Source organism: Neopsephotus bourkii, unplaced genomic scaffold (genome assembly GCF_033783945.1).
Source record: "Neopsephotus bourkii isolate Nb327-2 ecotype Australia unplaced genomic scaffold, CSIRO-AGI_Nbou_v1 NB_53, whole genome shotgun sequence".
NCBI lineage: Eukaryota > Metazoa > Chordata > Aves > Psittaciformes > Psittacidae > Neopsephotus > Neopsephotus bourkii.
Window position 1 is genome coordinate 14,044,950 of NW_026900570.1, and position 23,050 is coordinate 14,067,999.

Below are 23,050 nucleotides of genomic sequence, written 5' to 3' on the forward strand. Positions count from 1 at the left end.
TTGGGAGGTGTCTTTGCTGGTTTTGGCAGTTAAACTGTTACATGTTATTTTGGGACCAAATTTGTGTTCATTAGTGTGCTTCATAACCCAGACCTATGTGGGTTATTTTGTTCAGTATTGAGAAACTAATAGATGGAAGATAACTCATTTGTTTCTTTTTCCGCTGTCTCCTTGTGGTATTTTTAGGTTAGAAAATTAGGGTTTAACAATTGACTGTGATATATAATGGTGGTAGTAATAGAAATGTGTATCTTGCATCATTTTAATAAGCAAGGAATGTTTTTGAGAAAGAACAAAGTGTAGAAAGTTACTTTTGGCAATGTGGGATCCATGTATGAACCAGACCAGCAGAAGAACATCAGTGTCCCCATCTTTAATGTAATGTTGGTGTTTTGCAGTGAAATGCTAATGATTTCTTCAATAGCCCACATAATGTAATTCTTAATAGTCCCTTTTTTCTTTGTCTTCATGCAGGTTACCATGAAAGCCAAACAGGTGAAGGATTCCGTTGCATATACACCAGGTGTGTGCTGCTAGATCCTCAGTGATGCTTATACGAAACCCTGTGTTTGGATTAGAACTGTGCAAATGCAGTGCTTTTGTACCTTCCAGGGTATGCTTTCCCTGGGGACTTTTGCCCCCTTGCCTTACTTTGAGCAAAGCAAAGAGCTGATGGTTATTCTGAGGGGATGTTTCCCTTTAACTGCTTCCTCCTGGGCTTTCTTACTCAGTTTATTTTGGGTTTTGTTCATTTGTTCAAGCTGTTATCTTTGTTTGTATCAGTGTGGTAATTTATTAGTACTTCACAGAATTGGCAAAGTTCATTGCTTCATAACAAGTATCTTGGTTTCTCAATAAGCATTTTCTTTAAGCTCTTGATCCAGAAGAGCTTTTTCTGCTTCCCTGCTTGTGATTTATTTACCTACAAGTGTAACAATACTTGTAACAGGTATCATTAGGCTCTCTGAGCTTAAAACACTGGCCCAGAACTCCAAGAATGTCAAAGTCAACGTGAATTTGCCAGACCACATAATCACCCAGCGAGAAAGAGAGGAGGAAGAGGAGGAGGAGGAGGGGAGCTACAGTCATATCCCAGAGCAGATGGATGTCCCGATGGATCAAAAGGAGACCACTGCAGGTGAAACTAGACACCGCAAACGAAAAGTTGTCAAAGCACCTGAAATGACTGTGCCAGCAACAAAAGAGGTACCGGAAGAGAAGGGAAGGGGAAGGCGCCAGAAGGATTTTGATAACACCGAGCAAGCGGAAGAGAGTGATGATGAGAGTAGAAAAAGAGAGAAAAGCCGTGCCCCGGAAGAACTGTGGACTCAAAATCAACAGAAACTCCTTGAAATGGCCTTGCAGCAGTATCCAAAGGGAACATCGGACCGTTGGGATAAAATAGCAAAGTGTGTTCCTGGAAAAAACAAGGTACCCTTGGCTTTGTGTGAACTGTAGCTTAAATAGAGGGGAAACATGTTTTCTACCAGTTTGTGATTACCTTAGGAACTTACGGTCTGTGCAGAAAGGTGAGGTCTTTACTTAGCCTAGCAGTCCAGACACAATCAACCTAAGAAGCATTACTGGCGTGTTTGTTGCTTTTATTTAAAATACATTTTCACTTAATTCAGTTTGCTTGATCTATTACAGACGATGTTGAAATACCTCCTGTTCCATTTAAAGCACCTCCCTCTCCTCTGCCTTTCAGGTCTTCAGTTGCAGGACAAATTAGATTTTAAAACAAATTTTGATTCAAACTTAGTAACCAAACGTTGGTGAGCCGCTTTGCTTACGCTTTTACAGTGCGTTTCTCAACCCAACTCAATGAACAAACAAAAATAAGTAATCCATCTGCAAGCGTTAAATGCTCAATAATCTAATGTCCTTTTTGTAAGTATGATCTTTTTCAAATAGCATTGTCACTGGTATAGCTGGTCTGCGCTAGATGTCATAGCAGTTGTGATAGTGTAGCGTGCTTGCCTCAGGCATTGTAGCTGCAGAAAATCCCCATTTTATTTGTGCCAAACACAGTGTGAGAGCAAGAAACGTGGAGGGAACTGGAGTGTTTCCCTGGCTCTGAAGCTGTTCAGTAGTATCTGGTGTCGGTAGCTGCTATATTAGTGCCCATTAAAGCTTGTCCTCACCAACCTGCAGGATCACTTATACCAGAAGAACTGTTCTGAAATAGATACTAAAATCCAACTGTTTCATAATTGCCTTTACAGTCATTGTCAAGAAGTACAAGGCAACTATTTTCTTGGGTTTGTGTGCTCTTTAAAGAGGTGAAATATCCATTAATAAATGTAAATTTAGAGGTATATTAAAAATATTTAAAAAGAACATGAGGGTGGTGAGGCACTGGCACAGGGTGCCCAGAGAAGCTGTGGTTGCCCATCCCTGGCAGTGTTCAAGGCCAGGTTGGATGGGGCTTTGAGCAACCTGGTCTACTGGAAGGTGTCACTGCCCATGGCAGGGGATTTGGACCTAGATGAGCTTTAAGTCCCCTCCATCCCAAAACATTCTGTGACCCTGTGATAAACTGCAAGTTAATTTTTTCTAATCCACTCTGCTAGATGCAGATTCTCCGTCTCAAATTCAGTGCACAACTTTAAACCAAACAAAACCCCCAAACAAACCTCAGGAGCCCCAGAACCTAGCTCTTTTAGAATGTATAAAGGACTAGTAAAATATCAAATGTCGATTAACAGTTTTGTTTTTCCTTTTAGGAGGAGTGCATAGCAAGATACAAGCTGCTTGTTGAACTGGTACAAAAGAAAAAAATGGCTAAAAGCTGAATGTTCTGAGCAGAAGAGATGTAGCTCAACTTTGTCAAAATGGGGTTTTAAATCTCACGTGCAGGAAACTGCATCTTTGTACCTCAGTATTTCTATACATCACGTGCCTTAGTAAAAGAGAGTATTAATAAATCTCATACCATCTTACCTGGTTTGTGTGTTGAAGAACAAAGGTGTATTTTTGTGTTGGAGAGCTGCTTATGTGGATGGGTGATAACAGTGCCTTAAAACTTAGTGGTCCTTCAGGAAAACCCACACTAGGAATTGCACACTGGATCGGGTGGGCTTACAGCCAGTGACTGTGCAGAATATAAAGAAGTTGTATGTGTTTTGAAGAGAGAATTGATCTGAAACTGTTCAGCAGCACAGGAGGAACTGAACTCTGCACTCAATACATTTTTCTTTCTTGCAGCTATAAATCCAAGACCATGTGCTTATAAGCACGTCTGTGCTCCATGAAGCGGCCCATCATCCTCACGGGATGTTTTGAAAGTAGTAGTATTTCTCATCTTAATTTCCATGGACATTTATATGCACCTGCAGCAGAACATCTTTTTTACCAGCCCTGCAGCCTAATCCACAGTGATACGTGACAGTGCTCTTTATTTGGTAAAGCTGAAATGAGTAAGCACATTAAAGGCCTTGATTTTTTCATTAGAAATTAAGATACATAAGGCATTTACTTAATGACCAGTTTTTAAGTACAGAACTTACAGCTAACCTCAGTAGGTGAAGAGGGGGGGGTGTATACCCTACGTTGAATATAGTTTGCTTTTATATTTGAAGACTAGGTAATAAGAGTTATTATTCCTTAGCTGCTGTTTTATTTTTCATAATTTTGGGTAAGCTATACAAAGCTTAAAATGCTTGAATAAAGGGTACTTGATGGGCTGTAAATTCTATCCATAAAGCAGAGCAACGATCGCAGTCTTTTGCAAGAAACATTAAGGACTTGCTTTTTTTAAAGAATTATTTACCACTCAAATTCTGATTTAATACCAGGACTCTGATATGGTTTTAACTCAAAATTAAAATGAAAGAGGATCATGTACCTGAACTCAGAATCAGAACTTGGTGGCTGAGAATCTCTCTTAGCTTTCTGCCCTTGGCACTGCTGACTTTCTCCAGTAACTGTTTGCTGATTGTGTTGCTTCTGGCATATCAGCATTTCACAAAGTTTCATCCCGTTCCCATAAAACTTTAAGGGAGAAGTATCTGGAGAAGGTTACAGTGTTCCAGATGTGTTCTTTGAACAACTGGAACTATATAAAAATTAATCTGAGTAGAAATAATATTATGGAAACCAACAGTGAGATTTTAGTGCAGCTTATGAAAAACAGGCATCAGAAACACGGGTCGGTTAAACATCACACGATGATATTGCTGAAAGAGCAGCTCCTGCTAACACAGCTTGAAAGGAGAAAGTTAATAAACCAGGATAGGAGATGTCACAGGCTGCCCGGAAATAGTTGGCTGCTGTAAGCTGTGTTATCGCTGGTGCCAGTAAAGGCGGATTTTGGTGGGAAAAAGCAGCAGGAAGTTCAGAAGCCCATTACCATGGAACCCTTCTGAACTGCAGTGCATGTGGCCTGAGCTGCTCTTGTGACACAACCCGGAGAAGTTCCCAACACACTGGAGGGCAGCTCTGTCACCACCCACTTTGCTGCCAGGGGCTGGGCAGCAGCTTGGACTGCTCTGGCATCAGAGGCATTCCACAGGGACGGCAGCATCGGCTTCTACTGAGCTGGTGCCAGATCAGGCCCAGCCCATCATCTTTGATGTCGGGATCTGCAAAGTCATTGAAACAAGGTTGGGTTCGATTGCATCTGGCTCTCACGTGAACTTGGCTTTGATGTGGTCTCTTTCTTTACAGGGCTGGCGAATTGGATTTCTGTTCAGATGTCTGAACTGTCCTTTTCATTATTTCCCTGCTGTCAACTGTCGGTCCATCAGGACTGTGTGTGCTATAAAACATCTTGGGCTTCTGGCACCCATCTCTAACAAGTGGAGATTTTTAAGAACATCCTGAACTTGACACCTAATTTCACAAGTATTTCCAATTTTGCCCCTTTCCTGCTTCTCTACATCTTACCAGGAGACTGACACCAGAGCTCAGGCCATCCCTCTCAAATCAAAGAAACACACAGCGCAAAGCAGGACTTGCTGGTTTCTATGGTACTGATCCAACAGGAGTGTGATGACACTGACACCTCTTGTCAACCACGTAAAGTTTTTGGCTTCAGCTTAGGTCTGAATAAAGCAGCAGTAATGTGACATTCCTGTCTGTGAGTCCAGTCAAAGGGACACTCAGAACTCCCTGCAGGCCTCATGCTGGTGGGCTTTGCTTCTCCCTCACAGGTCTAGCAGTATGAAGTGTAAGTCAATCCAGTGCCCCAGCCTATAGGTGCTATATACTCTCCCTCCATAGCACCAACTAACAACAGTGGCACCCAGTGCTGGAGCCTGTCTAGACACAGGTTTAATCAGTGAAACATCCACTTTTCTGAGTCTCTACACCCAAGAGCATAAACCAGTCATCAGCTACCCAAGAGTGTGGGGTATTTTTTCTAGGCCTGATGGCCGAGGAGCCAGGTAGGTGTTAGTGGTGCCTCTCGCTGCACCAGATGACATTTCACATTCCCCTAGTGTTGGTTCTGAGCTTGCTCATTTACCCATCTTCTTTCAGAACCCCACTTTTACCCATTTGAAAAGAAAGTATTCCAGCCCTAGGCCTCAAGCAGATGGAATAATAAATATACAAATGGCACAGGCCTGTGACAACACCATCTTCCTGCTGCTTGGTCCAAAAGTTTCACAGCAGTTCCTCTTTGAAACATGGATGCACCTGCACTTTTATGTCCAGCAAGCACAAGTCCAGCACTGCAGCTGCATCAGTTTTAAACACTTTGTCTTAACAAAGGTTAGCAGTCACATGCCATTGAAATGGCTCCTGTCTTGTGGTGTCAACAGCAATAGTCTGCTCTTCCACCAGACTGATGTGCACACAAGCGGTGTATACGACTATAAACATTATTAAAGTTTATTAACAAAAGCTTTGTACATATCTTTTCATACACTTGGAATTTTACATCTTGTCAAAATAACAGCACATTTCCATCTTACCTTTTGTACAAATTGTTACAGAATATCCACCAGTGGGTTGAGTAAGTAAAATAAACCACTGGGGTACTTTTGTAAAGTACCTACAAAAGTGATCTGTGACATTTTAAAAAATTCCCCAGAACATATAAAAATAAATTATTTTTTTACTTTGTCAATTAAATCTACTAATTAGAAATATTACAAATCAAAATATCAATGTTTTCTTATGAATTCTTCACAATACAAAACAGATTCACAAAACTTTATTTACAGAAATGAGGTAAGAACTGTGCAATGTTTAACTAAGAAACATATTGCAGAATTAACATGTTCTTCCAAGTAAGTACACAGTGGAGGTCTAATTACAGCTGGGTCGTTTCCTCTAATAGCTCCCACCTTAGTACTAGTAGTGGTCATTACCCCATTGAAGCTGTCCTTCACCACACTGCATAGACTCACGCCATCAATCAGCTACTGTCGTGAGCGTTGGAACACAAGTTCACCCGTTTCAACCACCGGTAAGTGTTAGTGGGCAATTAGAACTCACTTTTTTGGTAATTTATTAGTGAAAGTGGACCCAGGTAACAATCTGCCTGAGCTATCTACAGTGGTATAAACACCTCTAGTGAAGGCAGAACAAGGCTGCTGGTGCAACACAACAGATTCCCGCTGCTAACAAGGACACGTCTAGTGCATGATCAGCTGTTTGCAGCCGTTTCATCAACATGGAGGTAGCAACAGGCACTTGGTTTAGGCCAGACACGACACATACTTCTTCCAGTGCGGCCTTCTCATCTGGTAAGAAAACTGTGACCGGAACCACTCCGGTTCCTTTAAAAACCTCAGAATCTAAAACCTACACCAAAATCAATAAACTTTGGATTCCGTACTGTAATTCTTACTCAGGAAAAACTCCCACTATATAACAACAGGAACTTAAAGGAATAAAAAGTTCAGAAGTGGATTCCCTTATGAGTCAGGTTTCAAAACAGGTGTGTAAAAAAGAGCAAGTCCCAGCTGCCACCATCAGCTTGTCTAAAAGGATACACTGCAAGTGCAGCAGCAGAGCAGACTGGCAGGGTTGGGTCAGTCTGGTTTGTAAAACTGCCCCAAAACCAAAAACTGCAGGACTGCAGACAGTTCTCTAGCCTTTAGATTTCTAAGATGAGGACTGAAGAGTCAAGTACATGTTTCGCTATGGTTGAATCTGTACTTTAGTACCATCATAGTGACAAAATAATTACGGTTTGCAGTTTTATCTACTTCACAGTCTGAAACATTAAAAAGTACATCGTTTTAGTGCAACAAGAAAGCAAACGAAAGCCTACCAAAAACCTCCTTATGAACATGGTTAACCTTTTGCTGTGCAGTGAGAGTTCCTTGTTGCATTTCTTCAATCTGCAGAAAGGCAGACTGCAGCTTGCAGCCAGATGAAGTGCTTTAGCAGCAGGACGTGCAGTTCTCAAGTAGCATTCAAATGTCAACTCTTCTCTGACGCAACTGGTCCAGTTTTATCATTGAGCCTCTGTGTAAGAGAAAATACTTCTAAAAATCAGATTATAACATACAGAGGGAGGTAAAATTAAATCCATATAAAGGACGAAGCAGACGAGTACATTTACCAGAGCTACCTGAACGGTAACTTTTGCATTGTAAAGAATCGTCATGTATTGCAGAAGAAGAAGGAGGAAAGAATAATTAAAGGAATAGTCCTACAGTGAAGCAACTCACAGGGAGATTATCACAGCCAGCATTAGAAAACACCAGTTTTGCTTCTATTTCCATTCCAAGACTTGCTGTTCCTGGCTGTTGGTCCCTCCTCTGAACTGCATGAAGGTCAAGACAAGTACCAGGTGATCCCTGCTACCCCGTGGAAAGAGCTGAAACCCATACTCCTCCATCAGAACAGAAATACAGTTTCCATCTTGCCCCTGCCAAGACTGTCTGTCATGAATTGCTACAAAGACATTTCCTGCAAGTACTGAACAGGACCAAGCACAAATCTCATCTCATTCAGTGAGCATTCAGGAGCGCTTGAAAACCTGTTCTAACTAGAAATGAGATTTACACATTCAAACGTTTGGCAAATAGAGAATTTGTCAGAAATTCTTTTTTTGATTAAAATAGTTCAATCCACTGCAATCTCTTTCAATCCTAACCTTAAATATAAATAAATAAAAGCAATTTCTAAAGAAATTTTATTTCCAAGAACAGTTTTCTTCAAAAGATGTTCTGAGATTTCCTGGAATTGTTTACAGCTAAATGCTGGAAGAATGAAATCTAGGACTGTAATAGCATACCTATAAAACACACTAGTGGTGCCCGGTCAGCGCTGCCCAAACTTACTAACAGCCATTTCAAGAAACTCAGACTAAGGTCACAGAGAATAGTTTGTGCTGATGTAACCCAAATACTCCATTCGCTCAACTCCACTCACTGATTTGTAGAAAACAAGGGGAGATAATTCAACATACCAGAACAAATCATGACCATTTCCCAGTGAAGGCGAGACACTGAACAAAGCCCCGTGCAGAGCCCTGTTAGTCAGTGACAGGGATGGAGCGTGACCTTCACAGAGCCCTGCACTTTGCAGCGTGGCCACAACATCACAACAGACCGAACTCCTTCCCTTCATCCTCTCTTAATTGCATAACCCTTAGCAAATTAAGTCTATTCTCTGACTCCCTGAAGAAAGAATTTCTGGTTTGGGGTAGAGCTTACAGGCAAATGCTGAAGACAATGGAACATCTTTGTCTTGTTTCCTTATCTGTCCAGGAAATGTTTTATTTCACCTTCCCAACAACGGGCTCCTCCTCTCCTAAGTCATCAACTGATCTCTGCACTTCTACAGTGCCTGGAGCCTGGCCAGGACAAACTCTTCCTTCAGTAAGGTGGTACAAGGAATGATCTACAAAATAGTGGACACAAAGCTGGGGAAGAAGGTGGGATGAAGGGGGCTAGGGCCACAGTTGTAATTACAAGAGGAGAATTGGTGTCCTGATCCAAGGAAGCAGGAGTGTGCAGCAGACAGGTTAGGTGTGAGTGATTACACATTCAGGAGAGTTCTAAACCTCATTCAGTGCAGGGCAAGGCTCAAGAAAAAAATGAAATAAGGAAATCAAAAATATCCACTGCCCTTGAGTTGCAAATTCAAGCACATGATTTGCTTCTTGTCTTTTAGCTACCTTATGGAAGTAACTACATTGAAAACGAGGTGAGAAATATACTTACTGTCACCTTCTGAGTTGCATTATCCCCATGAATTGTAAGGAATGGGTTAGTAGAAGCTGCATTAAGTGGTGAGGCCTGTGTGCCTGAAAGCAAGTTGTTTATGGGTATCTGTGCTCCTCCAGTAATCTGCAATTGCTGTACTTCAGACTGATGGTGTTGGTGGTGGTGATGCTGTTGCTGCACTAATTGATATAAAAGGGCCTGATGTTGTTCCTTGAGTAATATAAGGAGAGGGAGGAGAAAATAGAAAATAAATCAAGAATTAGTTACTGAAAAATAGCTCCTCCCAGGGTTCTCACTTATCCAGATCTTCAATCAGTGCAACCCTGAACCTAATCCCAGCTAATTTAGGTTACACTAATGAAGTTCTACAAGACTGTCAGAAAGGGAAGTAAGTACCTATAAAATTCCCTGAAATCAGTAGCTAGGCAGGAGTTCAAAGTTAAGCCTGAGAAGAACATCAAACCATGCTTATCAATGTAATAAAACTACACAATTAACCATACAAATGGCTAAACCAGTTCCCCAGTGGCCTATACAGATACTGCAAGGTAAAGACAGCTCACAAGGAAACTGCTGCCAACAGCTGATGTTGAGAGATACAAGCCCCCATGTCCACATGGGGCAAAACAGGACTGAAAGCACTAGGAAGCAATTCTTCCAGCAATACACACAGCCCAATGATACCCTGTAATTTAGCATGACTATGATCCAAAAAGGTTGAAGGAACTGAAAAACTAGTTATCAAACCCTGAATATCAAACACATTTCTAATTCATCCATGGGGTTTATCCATGCCTTAGAATACAACAGAGGAATGAACTGCAATTAACTGGTAAACTTACTGATGTGAGTTGCTGGCTACTTAGTAACTGCTGAAATTGCTGGTGCTGTTGATGGAGTAGAAGTTGTCTCTGCTGGTCAGGAAGTAATCCTAGTCCCGAGGCACTGTAGGGATTGAGAGAGTAATACTGTAGTTTGGGAACTTTTTACTTCAGCTTTCCATTGAAACAAAGAAAATATGTATATAAATAGACAGCTCCTATTTAGCATTTTGACTGGATGCTGTCAGGTAATCTGCCCACTTGCAATTTTGATACATATCTAGATATGACCACCACCACCCCAGTCTCATTTATGTCAAGCAACAGCAACATCTTGCCTCTATAACGTAAGTCCACAATGTGCATGTTATTTTGAACTCTGATAATAATTACATTTCTACATTTTTTTCAAATACATTCACTATACAGAAAGGCCAGATTTTACATTGTAAGACAGCTCGCACCAACCTTTAATACTTGGTTAACTGGCATTTACTTTGCCTTGCTTTCCTTCTAATTCTCATCTTTTGCTACATTCAAACCTGCAACTATTGCCTGTAACTTGTCTGTAATTTAAAGAACCCATTCAGCCTTGAAGTGGGCAAGCTGGTGCTGTGTGGAATGAAGCAGGCTGCCTCTCTGCTTGCCTACTACTTTACTTCCAGGGCCTATTCTCATGCCTACATAAAACTTGCTGCAGCTATTTAGGAAACAGGGCAGGGAACTGGTCCAGCTGAGAACTGGTCTGAAATAAAGGGTTTCTTCAGCTGTGCCAGTTCACTGCAAGACCAACAGCTGGACTAAGGGTGATTCTGGAAGAGAAGACCAGGCAGACAACTGGATTTACTTTTTCGGGAGCAGTGTTACCTTTTACTAACTTAAAACACCCTCTGAATTACTGAGGTGTAGTTTCACACAGGTTTATACTGTTACTGGAAGGTTAAGTACTGCCTTTCAGCTGTACGTTTCTGTCTCCTCCCCTTGCACTAGCGTTTGCACAAGGAGCTGCATCTTATGGGAAATGAACTGAATCTGAAGCCAATACAAAACACAGTGAAAGATTATCTATTATAGAATCATAGAATAGTTAGGGTTGGAAAGGACCTTAAGAACATCAAGTTCCAACCTCCCCTGCCATGGGCAGGGACACCTCACACTAAACCGTATCACCCAAGGCCTTGTCCAGCCTGGCTTGAACACCGCCAGGGATGGAGCATTCACAGCTTCCCTGGGCAACCCATTCCAGTGCCTCACCACCTTCACAGTAAAGAACTTCCTCCTTATAGCCGATCTGAACTTTCCCTTGTTTAAGTTTTAACCCATTACCCCTTGTCCTATCACTACAGTCCCTAATGAAGAGTCCCTCCCCAGCATCCCTATAGGCCCCCTTCACATACTGGAAGGCTGCTATGAGGTCTCTATGCAGCCTTCTCTTCTCCAGGCTGAACAGCCCCAACTTTCTCAGCCTGTCTTCATACAGGAGGTGCTCCAGTCCCCTGATCATCCTCGTGGCCCTCCTCTGGACTTGTCCCAACAGTTCCATGTCCTTTTTATGTTGAGGATACCAGAACTGTACACAATACTCCAGGTGAGGTCTCAGGAGAGCAGAATAAAGGGGCAGGATCACCTCCTTCGACCTGCTGGTCACGCTCCTTTTGATGCAGCCCAGGATATGGTTGGCTTTCTGGGCTGCGAGCACACACTGAAGCTGGCTCATGTTCATTTTCTCATCAACCAACACCCCCCCCAAGTCCTTCTCTGCAGGGCTGCTCTGAATCTGTTCTCTAATGTATTAATGTAGATGAGGTTATTGTGTGAAGACACAAGCAGTAGTGCTTGCCTACCACCAAGAAGATGTGCATAGGATGACTAACAGGACAACAGGATTGCTTGTTCTGACTGGTAGCAAAGAATTACGTTAACTTCTATCAGCCATAATTCTGCAGTTAGGCTACAATCTTTTAGTCCCTTCAGGACATAATAAGTATCTTCCCTTTCTACAGTAGTTGGCATATTGTAGCCTGGCTCCATGATCACTTTAACACTTAACTTTGTATTAACTAGACAGTATGAGAATACCCATAGCATCACCATTCTCTTTGCTGGGACAGGGCAAGCAACACAAACTGTTTCATCTTCATTGGATGGCCCCAGTGGTATGGGAAACATGTGCTGCGCTGCTTTTATTATTTCCTATGGGGAATGGGAAATGTATGTCAATATGGATTCTATGGGGCCAGATGAGATCCACCTGACAGAGCTGGCAGAAGTGCTCACAGAGCCAGTTTCCATAGTTTCTCAGCAGTGCTGGGTAACTGGGTAGGTCCCAGTTGACTGGAGGTTAGCAAACGTGATCCCCATCTACAAGATGGGCCAGAAAGAGGACCCAGGGAACCACAGGCCTCTTAGCTTGACCTTGGTGCTGGGGAAGGTTATGGAGCAGAACATCCTGACTGCCATCTCCTGGCATGTACAGGACAACCAGGCAACTGGGTCCAGTCAGCATGGGCTTATGAAAGAGAGGTCCTGCTTGACCAACCTGACCTTCTCCTATGGCAAGGTGACCTGCTCAGGGGATGAGGGAAAGGCTGTGGATGTTTGCCTGAACTTTACTAAAAACTTTGATCCTGTTTCCCACAGTATTTTCATGGAGAAGCTGTCTGCTCATGGCTTGGATGAGTACAAAAACCTGGCTGAATGGCCAGGCACAGTGTGGTGGTGAACACCAGCTGGTGGTCAGTCACAAGGGCTGTTCCCCAGGCCTCAGTAGTGGGGCCAGTTCTGTTTAACATCTTTATCAATGATCTGGACAAGGGGCTCAAGTGCACCCCCAGTAAGTCTGCAGATGACTCGAAATTGGGTATGAATGTTCATCTCCTGGGAGGCAGGAAGGCTCTGCAGAAGGATCTGGACAGGCTGGACCAAGGGGCTGTGGCCAGTGTATGAGGTTCAGCAAGGAAAAGTGCCAGGTCCTGCTCTTGGGCCACAACAACCCCATGCAGCACCACATGCCTGGGGAAGAGTGGCTGGAAAGATGCCCAGGGGTGTTGACTGGTGGCTGCTGAACATGAGCCAACTTGTGCTCACACGGCCAAGAAAGACAAGAGCATCCTGGTTTGTATCAGCAATAGTGTAACCAGCCGGACAAGGTCAGTGACTCTCCCCCTGTACTCAGTACTGGTGAGACTGCATCTCAAATTCTATGTTCAGTTCTGGGCCCCTCACTACAAGAAAGACATTGAAGTGCTGGAGCAGGTCCAAAGAAGGGCAACAGAGCTGGTGAAGGGTCTGGAGCACAAGTCTGCTGAGGAACAGCTGAGGGAACTGGGGATGTTCAGCCTGCAGAAAAGGAGGCTTAGATGGGAACCTTATCACTCTCTACAACTACTTGAAAGGAGGATGGAGTGAGGTGGGTGTTGGTCTCTTTTCCCAAGTAACAAGCAATGGGATGAGAGGAAATGGCCTCAGGTTGTGCCAGGGGAAGTTTAGACTGGATATTAGGAAATATTTCTTTACCAAAAGGGTTGTCAAGCACTGGAAAAGGCTGTCCAGGGCAGTGATAGTCACCACTGCTGGAGGTTATTTAAAAGACGTGTAGATGTGGTGCTTAGGGACATGGTTTAGGGACTTTGTAGAGTTAAGTTAAAGGTTGGGCTCAATCATCTTAAAGGTCTTTTCCAACCTAAATGAATCTATGATTTCCCATCATCTACTTTAGCATCACTTTTACCACTCTCCTGGTTCTCAAACCTCCTGTCAATGGTCTTTATCCCCAGCAAAGAAGTCAATTCTACTGACCTTGTCCTGTAAAGCCATTTTGCCTCTGATTATTCTTGCTGTACTCTTTTTCCCCTTGAATTATATGATTTTCTGAAACTCCACAGTCAGAACTGCACGTAACATTCAGGTGCACACATTCCAGGGATTCAACGTGACAGAAAACAAAACGGGTAACACCATTCTATTTATTCCCCAATAACTCCTAGCAATGTTTGAAGACAGCAGAAATGACACTTCACCTATCCAAGGAAACTCCTCCTGAGCTGCAACAGGAAAACTCAGGCCTAACAAACTAGAACTGTGTACATGTTTGACAAACAATGACAATGACACTCACTGATTAACTGAAATTCCTTCGAATAGCTTAAATTGTATCCAAAATATTTGTAACAACCGCAAGAAATAAGCACCTTCAGTCTGGCTAACATTACCATTATTTCCTTCTTCTCTTTTTACCTCACTGTTTCTGTATTCTTCTATACTGGAATGGATGTTCTCCACTGGCTTTTTCATTCTTTTATCCCATTCTTTCTCTTATTCCTATATCATGTTTTACCTTTGCACTTCTCTTTTCTGCTGCTGTTCTCCTGTCTCTTTATGTGCTCTGCCTTCCTCGCTTGCTCTGCACTGGCACTTGAAAGAAAATACTTTCAGCCACAAAACACTGCAGCTCCCACGCTTTGCAGAAGCAGCAGTTCAGTTCACTGGATTTCACCAGAGCCTCCTCTAAACCAGCTCAGCTTTGGTAATAGTTTCTAGCTTTCATTAACAGGTCTATGATCAGCCTGAAACTCTCCATCCTACAGTCTTCTCTGGTTGCGAGACTGTAAAGAAACAATCCTATCTTTTTCCTCAGATTACTTAATCTCCCTGTTGAGAGCAATCTGTATTAAGCCATCTTGTTCCCAGAAAAGGTTCAAGTAGTTTTCTCTGCCAAATGGATGTGGGCTATTTTACATAAAATTTGAAACTCTCTCGAACAGCAGAGTGCAAATCAGTGTTTTCTGACCTCCCTATATCCCACAGTCAAAAAGCTCACATGAATAAGGACAGTATGCATAAAGTCTTCCTGTATGGGTGAATAATCTAGCTATCCTTCACACAAAACCATCCAAACATATTCTGAACACTGGGAGGATACTCTAAGTAACAACTTACAGGAACATCTGGGAAGTCTTTGAATTCAGCTCAAGATACCGAAGTTAGAAAGTAGGGCTGAACTCTCATGTGGCTTTACATCATCTGGCTAATACCAGTTTAAAGCACCTCCAAACTGATCACCACCATGCAATCTAACCAGGTTCAGAGAGCAGCACAGTAGCCAACCTCCATGGCTGCACATGCTTGTTATCACTGAACCTTCCCACTTAGTTCAAAGAACAGTGATACCTACAGGGGAATTTAACATTACAGAAACAGTCAAAACAGTTGCCACTGAAACAGCACTGAACTCAAGAGTGGCAGGAACCAGCCGTGTCCATGTAGATTCAGAACGAATAATCTCAAGCAGTGGAAAATACTTCCCCTGCTCCTGCCTTCATTCAAAGTCATCCCAGAGCCTCCTCACAACTTAGTTCCCAGCAACAGGAAAGTTTTTATGCATTTTTCACTGAAGTGTTTTTAACAGAAGCACCAGGACTGAGGAACGCACACATCACTGCTATAATCACATTAGCACTCATCAGCATTAGTGCTTGCTCAGCCTCAACTTTCTTCCTAGAGGAAACTAGTTCCTTCTAAACTAGAAATACTGGAAACTCACAGAAAATGGAAGGGGCTCAGCAAATCATCTGCATGAGCTCAATAAAGCAGGGAATGGTGTGAAAAGTGCACCTTTAAATTTAATATAAATATTAATTTTATGTAAGTATTATTGAGGAAGCACTGCAGAAAGAGACAATGCAAGAACAGGAACAGCGAAATGGAAATGCTGGCAGAGTTGTACATCATATACTTGTAACAGGAAATAGGGAATCATTGGAGTATTCCAGACTATGCTAAGAGTTAGAATGAGAGTTTATGAGCAAGACACTAGTTGCAGTGTTCTTCCTGAACCAGAGTAGTCTACCATTAGGCTACACATTCACAAGTAAAAGCAGTTAAGAGAGATATTAATAAAAATAATAATAATTTGAGGTAAAATTTCTGCAATATGGTCAGAAATATATAACCTGTGTATAAACAATATTGTATGAGAAAACAGCAGCATGACCAGTATATTCTGGCACTACCTGAAAGTAGAAAGCATTATACAACTGGTTCATTTTACTGATTTTGCCTAGCATTTCTCACTCCTCACAAGTTTGGGGATAGTAATGTAAAACTCTTGTGTTTTCAGCAGACCTCTGATACTCAAGAAAAAAAAAACATCTTTCATTAACAAAATGGCTTTTAACCTATGAAATCTTATGTTCCTATATGATACAAACAATGAGAAATAGAACCTCCTCAGTGAAAATACAACAGCACATCAAAACAATACAATACAGTTTTTATGAGCCTGCTGCAGCAACACCACACATTGGTATGGTACACAAACATTCAGGAGCTGGCAAACAAGCAGGAAGGAAAGAACTGGGAAAAGAAGCTACAGAACTAGGGAACCCTTGCATCATTCCAATCACATATGCCTTTTTTGGCATGTAATCCACCATAATCTCCAAAAATAAACTCTACTTAAAGGCAAGTAATCCACTCCCTGTTTGCAGGCATTTCTTTCTACATAGAACTGTACTTCTCCTTCCTAAGCAAAAGACAATATGGGGGAGGGGGGGTGGGGGGGGGTGAAGAAGGGGAGGAGGGAGAATGAGTTATCCCAGACTCTGCTCTATCCCAAAATACTTCCAGACCAAGCAGCCCATTCCCCTTGGGGGAAAGCAGCTGTCTCCTTTTGTTACCCATTTGCCTTGCAGCTCAGGCAGCAGCAGTTTATGCTAGTGAGGATACCTGGTTTTGGGGAAGAGTTGTTACGAACACTCAAACATGGCTCCTTTTATGCATTTACAAATCCTTAGGAACAACACTTGAAAAACAAATTTTTTTGTCTCTGGAGTCAGATGCAGAGGACTGAAAACACCATGCAAACCCGGTGCTACCGCTCCGGTTAGTTATGCCTGTTGCATCTTTAATTACATGACCGTATACTGCTCTTCCTCTTCCCCTCCCCCCTTCTTAGTGCAACAAATGGTAGCTTTTCCAGCTCTCCTTTAATCCTGGAAGAACAATTGGCAGAAGAAAGAATATTGTTTTCTGAACTAAAAAAAAAAGGAGCTGAAGCATATTTGCATAATTACATTTGTTTGGGAATGTGACTTGATTAAAAAACAGGCACTGGGATTTCCAAAAGTTAAACAGAAAACAGTTCTTCTTTAACTTGAGTATTCATGCTTCCACTAAATGTTCTCTTACTTTCATTCACAGATCAGGAGCAGAACAACTACAGCCTAAGGAAGAAACAGTATGTTTTGAACAGGACAGTTAAAAAATCTAGCTAAGCTGAAGAACAGCAAGTACTACCAGGGGAAACAAAACCACCAAATTCTTACCTGTTATTTAACGTGGTTGGCAGAGGATGTGTTGCATTGGGTGGCACGGTTGCATGAGTGAGAGGAGAAGGGTTCTGTGATATTGTTGCTGGGGTCTGAATTACCCCATTTAAAGCCCCTACAATTCCATTGATTGCCAGCTGGCTGGCTGGCAGTGCTCCAATTATTCCACCCACACCAGGCACTGCAGGAATGGTGGAGGTTACAGTCTGCATACCACTAGCTAGTGCCCCCACTGTCACACCATTGACCTGTTGAACTCCTGTGACTCCTGAGCCTTGCTGAGCTGGACTCTGCCCAGCAGGTGGTGGAGTGGAAAGAGCTGATGAACTGCTGGTGCTTTGTCCGCTGGAGGTTATCTCCTGGTGTAAAAACAAACAACAAAACCCCCTCAGCTGCATAAGATTTCACCTAACAGCACAATGCAAGGACTATGAGGAGTTAACTTGTAACAAGTTTAAGTTTGGAAGAAACAAATAAAAATTACCTGATTTAATACAGGAAGAGAATTGTCCGGTAAAAAACTGTTTCCCAGATGAGGGCTTTTACTGCTGTTCAAGGAATCAGTGCTAGGTGCTAAAGTAATTATTTCAAAAAACACACAGAGGTTAAATTTCTGTAACATGTGAAAAGATTCAGAATAATTTGACATTTCAAAATAATGTCAAAGATAAACACAGAAAAAGTCAACCCTAAAATCATTCTGAAGACTAAAATATTAATAATCGGTGAATCTATTTAGTCAAACAGATGTGCTCCAGACTGAAGTAAAAAGAGAAACTGCACTGGAATGAGTAGCAATGATTGTTATAAATCTTCCCACTGACTTTCAAACATTTAAATACATTAACAATACTTATGTCTATATTCATCCTACACATACGTGCAATCCCTCCATCAATGGCATATGTGGATGAAATAGCTATTTCATAGAAATACGTGTTTGAGTTACTCTGACACATTCATACTCTCCTCTACTTACCTGCTTGTACTGGAAAGGCATGTACTTGATGAGAAGGGCTAGGATTTGAAGTTATTGTTGGAAAGGGCACCGAAAGCTGTGCATTGAGTAGCTGAAGCCGCTCCTTCTTAGCGGTCAGATTCTTTATTTGTTCTTCTAACCGCCTATTTTCAACCTGAAGTTGGTGTAATGATTTCAGCATTCCTAAAACTAAGGTAAAAATGCATGTTATCTTTCACAACCACTTTCAAAGAACGAATAATATCTCCATTGTTTTAATTTCTGTATTACACTTTAAGACCAGCATTAAGTCATATGGAAAATATAAATAAAATTATTATGGAGAGATAAATTACAGAAATTTGACTTTAAGTGGAAAGATTTAGGATCAATCTTGTGTAATTTAAAGCGCGGGGAAAAAAGTACATAACATGTGATAGTAATTTTGCAATATAGCTACACCCTGGCTTAAATACAGATAAAGTCACATCATTAAGGCTGACAGTCATTTTAAGCAAACAGCGGTACATGATAACTGATCCCCAAACCAGAATATGAAAATAGCATTATTCCAGTAGCACAGGTTAATTGCGTAGTTGGGAAAAATCTATTTCAGCTGCACTATTAGAAACTTTAAACAGTACCAAAACAGACGAAGTTTGGCAAAACTGCATTCAACTATGAACACATCCAACCAACAACACGTAGGTAAAAACAAGTGAGTTTGTGAAAAGGGAGATTTTGTGCTTTTAATACCTCGTACAGCGAATCATAAACTCACAGAAAGAATGAATAAAATGTCATCCAACGTGAAGTGATCACAACACACCTTGGTGGGAGCAGGAGAGCCCATGTGCTGTGAGTGGCGATCTACAAATCACCCAGCAGGGAGCACTGTGTGAGCACTGCAGTTACCACCCCTTTTTGCATGAAAAGGGCATCATCTTTCTGCACTAACCTGATTTTTACCAAGCAGAGTTTTCCCAAACTCCGCTCTGGTTTCAGGACTCACATTTCCCAACTGGTGCTACAGTGGGACTGTGAAGCCACAGGGACAGACTGCTTTTTTTTGCCCTTTTTTTTTTTTTTTAATTCTAAATTGTATTTGTTTAACATGACCTCTGGGCCTACTACAGACATAAGTCTACTGGTATAGGCACATCTGGTCATTTCCCAAGGATTTAGCTTTTATCCCTCCTCTTCAAGAACATACAAAGGAACCCTCAGTGAGCCCAAATGAGATGCAATAAGACTTAGCTAAACCTGTCCTCCAGCTATCATGTTTAAAGGATTATCCCTGCATGAATTTCCTCACAATTAGCATTTTTGTCAGGATACCATTCATAAAAAATACCAACTAGATACCACTTTACACTACCAATGAGAGGAATAATACGGTCAATAAAAAATAACATAAACTCTAACCTGATATTAAAAAAATAATAATTAAAATGCATTCAATCATTGTCTTTAATGCTGATATGCTGTAGAACATAGAGATCCACATAAATATGCAGGTACTCGTCACTTATGCTTTTAACATATTCATTCTTGGACTATGCCGCTCTATTAAACATAACTTGAGAAAATAATGATTTGCTTGCTTTGAGAATTCGAGCACAAGAAAGATATGAAAGCCTAGCAGGACACCTGCCTAAGATTTGTAAATACTTCTTAGAACAGCAACAGAAGTAGGCAGTTTAGATTTAAAAAATGAACAATATAGCGATAATAAATTATTATGCCAGTTTGTATCACACGATGTAAAGCAAACTGGGGAACTGTGCCATGCTATTTACAGGAGTGGATCTAGGACTCCAGAATTAATGTCCGAACTCTGCAACCAAACAGCTGGATCTGCAAGTCACTTCCTCTTGCATGACACCATTTCCCCATCCATGAAAATGTAGTAATTGTAAGGAATTATTTTGTAATCTACTGAAGCCATGGGCTACACTAAGAACTCCATTACAATTATACACAACAGTTACATTATACACTACAGCTAAATTTCTATTCACAGCAGAAAATAAGGTTTTTTTTAAGTTCTTGGACAAGCACTGGAATGGTTGTTCTGAATAACAGTTAACAAAAGCAGTAATAAATGGAATGCGAGTACTTACTGTCACTAGGGGTGCCTTGCTCTAATAAAAACTGTTGTCCTTCACTCCATTGCCTCTCCAGAAGCTGTTCTATGCTGGCTGCTACTGGGGGCAAATTTTCCCCACAACTGTTCCCTGATTGATCATAGCGAATCTGCAAGCTGCTTACAGGGGATCTGTTGAAAATATTGCCATTTATTGTTTAAAGAAAAGAATTGAAGGAAAAGCATTAGTAAAAGGCTGTTGAAGTTTCTTACCTTACATCAGTCCCTAGCACCTACACATCTTACAATTTCAAGACTAAGTTAATTCCTCAAAATCATTAGGAACTCCTGATTCTCACTGCCAACGCATTATAATAAAGACGTAATATTTCACAGCAATAGAATTTATATTGAGAAAGCACATAACCTCTTCTTGCACACAGACTAACTTAACACCCAACAAACAGCATTGTATTAAATTACACAATACATACTTCTACAGCAGTAAAACATTGTATATGCATATATAAAACACCTGTATTAAAAAAATCTTCAAACTTTTCCCAGGGAAATCTGGAAAAATAAAACAAAATTCTTAAAATCAGCACAGTAATGGTACTTCCACATAGGAAGGCCATATATAATCCCACTGCCTAACTTGTTCCCCCTCAGGACCTACGAGAGGGCTACTTTTGCATTAGATGGAGAAGAATTAAGCCTGTGAGCAAAACCAGATGCTCAGTGTATTTCTGACTTGGGATTCTGGCATCATGTGTGCATGGTTCCATTTCTCACACAGGACCAACACCAAAGCCCACTAATTGGGCTGGCTGGTGGATTTTGGTTCGTTAGTTTGTTTCGTATTTCTATCAACTGCAGTGAGCTCAGATTCAGATTCTTATGTATTAGTTATTCCTGTGAGCAGTAACTATTGGTGCCGTTACAGGATCACAGCCATGTTCTACATGTAGTGCAAACTTACCAACAAGACCACCAGAGTCCCAGTACAGGACAACATACAGAGTTCAGGAAATCAGTGTGCTAATTATGATTAGCGTAATAAGCAGTGGTCACAGCACATTAGCTACCTAATGACTGTCAAGCATTTTGCAGGCACCAGAGCAAAGCAATTTTTAGAGAAAAGGTTTTAAGTAGGTGACTTAAGAGCTCTGTAAGTATTTATAAATAATTCCTCTTTTGCACACAGGATGAAAGAAGAAAAACACTTGTTAAAACAAAAAGCCCTGATGAATGGGTAACCAAGGTAGTGCTTTTTGACAAGAGATGACAACTCAACGGCATTTAACAGTTCAGCACAGACATGGCAAAAACACCCTTAAAACTAGTTGTTTACACAATGTGCTGAAGTGATAAGAAGGAAGGTTTATGCGGAAACATTCTGAACAGATGTACTTCACTCCACACAAACACCACACTTTAAAAAACAAAAGAAAAATAAAACACAATCAAACAAAACCAAAACCAGAAAACAAATACAGAAAACCACCAGCAACTTCCTTCCCTGTAGGCATGCTTCTGAAGGGCACATAAGCTACTCTAGCAGATTGCACCATTTGCATTATAAATCACTAACAAAATTCTTCTTGGGCTTACGACTGTTTTGCATCAATTTCACAAAGATAGAAACAAAGCAACACATGACTCTATAACCCTCTGTAATCCTTCATTGGAAGTCTGCATAGAAGGAGAAAAAAAAAATGAAATCTAGATTTTCATGTATCTCAACATTAGTCAGTCCATCCTCCCAGCTGAACTCACCCACGAGACATGATCTTGCATGTAAGGATAAATCCTTATTCCAAATAATATGTAACCATCGTTTCCAATAGGATTATAAGTGTGCTATATACACGGGTCCAATGCTGTCACTGAGAAGGGAATCCCTTGCTTCATGTTTCATACTTTGCTTACTTTCAAAACTGTTTTTTGTTTAATCCTGCAGTACAGTTATTCATATTCTTATAGTATTAATTGGAATTTAGATATCGAGGCATACGGGCATTTAGACATAGGCATATGTACATATTTTGATGCCGGTATTCCATAATACATTTTAAAATCAAAGGTTAAGTACAGGGTAAAAAAAGTTCAGGTGCCACTTTGGGAAACGCAGCTATTCCTCTGCAAAACAGGAACAGCTCACGTATACCAACTATATTTATATTTCTCATATATAGATATTAAAATTTTAAATATGACAGCTTAAACATCAAACACTGTGGTTATATAGAGGAACAAAGATATAACAATATGGATCTGAAATGGCCATACAGCTCATGAGTCACATATGTCTTCTCCAAAAGGCTGCGTCACCAACAGCAAACAATTGTTTCTGCAAGTGTTTTTATTTTAAGCAACTATTTGAAAATGACATGGTTCTTTTGGAGAAGTGTGTTATTTATGTATCTCATAAGCTTCAAAGGGAACAGAGTCAGAACTTGCAGGAAAATAATGGTAACAGACAAAGCAGGTAACATGCAGAGTTGCTAAGTTTTCGGACGGCAGATTTTTGAAGTTACCTTTTAAATCACTATAAATGGTATTTTAAATAATCATTTTTATATATACACTACACATATATAAACCAAAAATGTTTAATTGGGGGAGGTGTGGAATTTGCTACACATTTTATAAACACTGACATACGCCTGATCTTCCGTATTACACAAACCAGGGGTGAAATTTGCTGACTACTGAACTTAACT

At 41.0% G+C, this 23,050-nt stretch overlaps 2 protein-coding genes across 7 annotated transcripts in view; one reads left to right on the forward strand and one right to left on the reverse strand.

The window, feature by feature from the left end:
- DNAJC1 (DnaJ heat shock protein family (Hsp40) member C1) overlaps positions 1–2,942 on the forward strand; it is a 110,278-nt gene extending 107,336 nt beyond the window's left edge. Inside the window, exons 10-12 of the mRNA XM_061351964.1 lie at positions 475–523; positions 950–1,431; positions 2,727–2,942. Coding sequence (XP_061207948.1) covers positions 475–523; positions 950–1,431; positions 2,727–2,795 — 600 coding nt within the window. The 3' untranslated portion in view covers positions 2,796–2,942. The remainder of the gene's footprint in view (positions 1–474; positions 524–949; positions 1,432–2,726) is intronic.
- Positions 2,943–5,811: 2,869 nt separating this feature from the next.
- The window catches only part of MLLT10 (MLLT10 histone lysine methyltransferase DOT1L cofactor), a 129,629-nt gene continuing 112,390 nt past the window's right edge, over positions 5,812–23,050 (reverse strand). For 4 of the 6 annotated variants that reach the window (XM_061351880.1, XM_061351864.1, XM_061351894.1 and 1 more), the window contains 7 exons: positions 20,362–20,516; positions 18,260–18,448; positions 17,765–17,853; positions 17,278–17,639; positions 9,974–10,076; positions 9,129–9,341; positions 5,812–7,439 (listed from right to left, as the gene is read on the reverse strand). In XM_061351880.1, the coding sequence (XP_061207864.1) occupies positions 7,371–7,439; positions 9,129–9,341; positions 9,974–10,076; positions 17,278–17,639; positions 17,765–17,853; positions 18,260–18,448; positions 20,362–20,516 (1,180 nt within the window). In that variant the 3' untranslated portion in view covers positions 5,812–7,370. The remainder of the gene's footprint in view (positions 7,440–9,128; positions 9,342–9,973; positions 10,077–17,277; positions 17,640–17,764; positions 17,854–18,259; positions 18,449–20,361; positions 20,517–23,050) is intronic. The other 2 variants (XM_061351872.1, XM_061351887.1) reach the window with 2 other exon arrangements.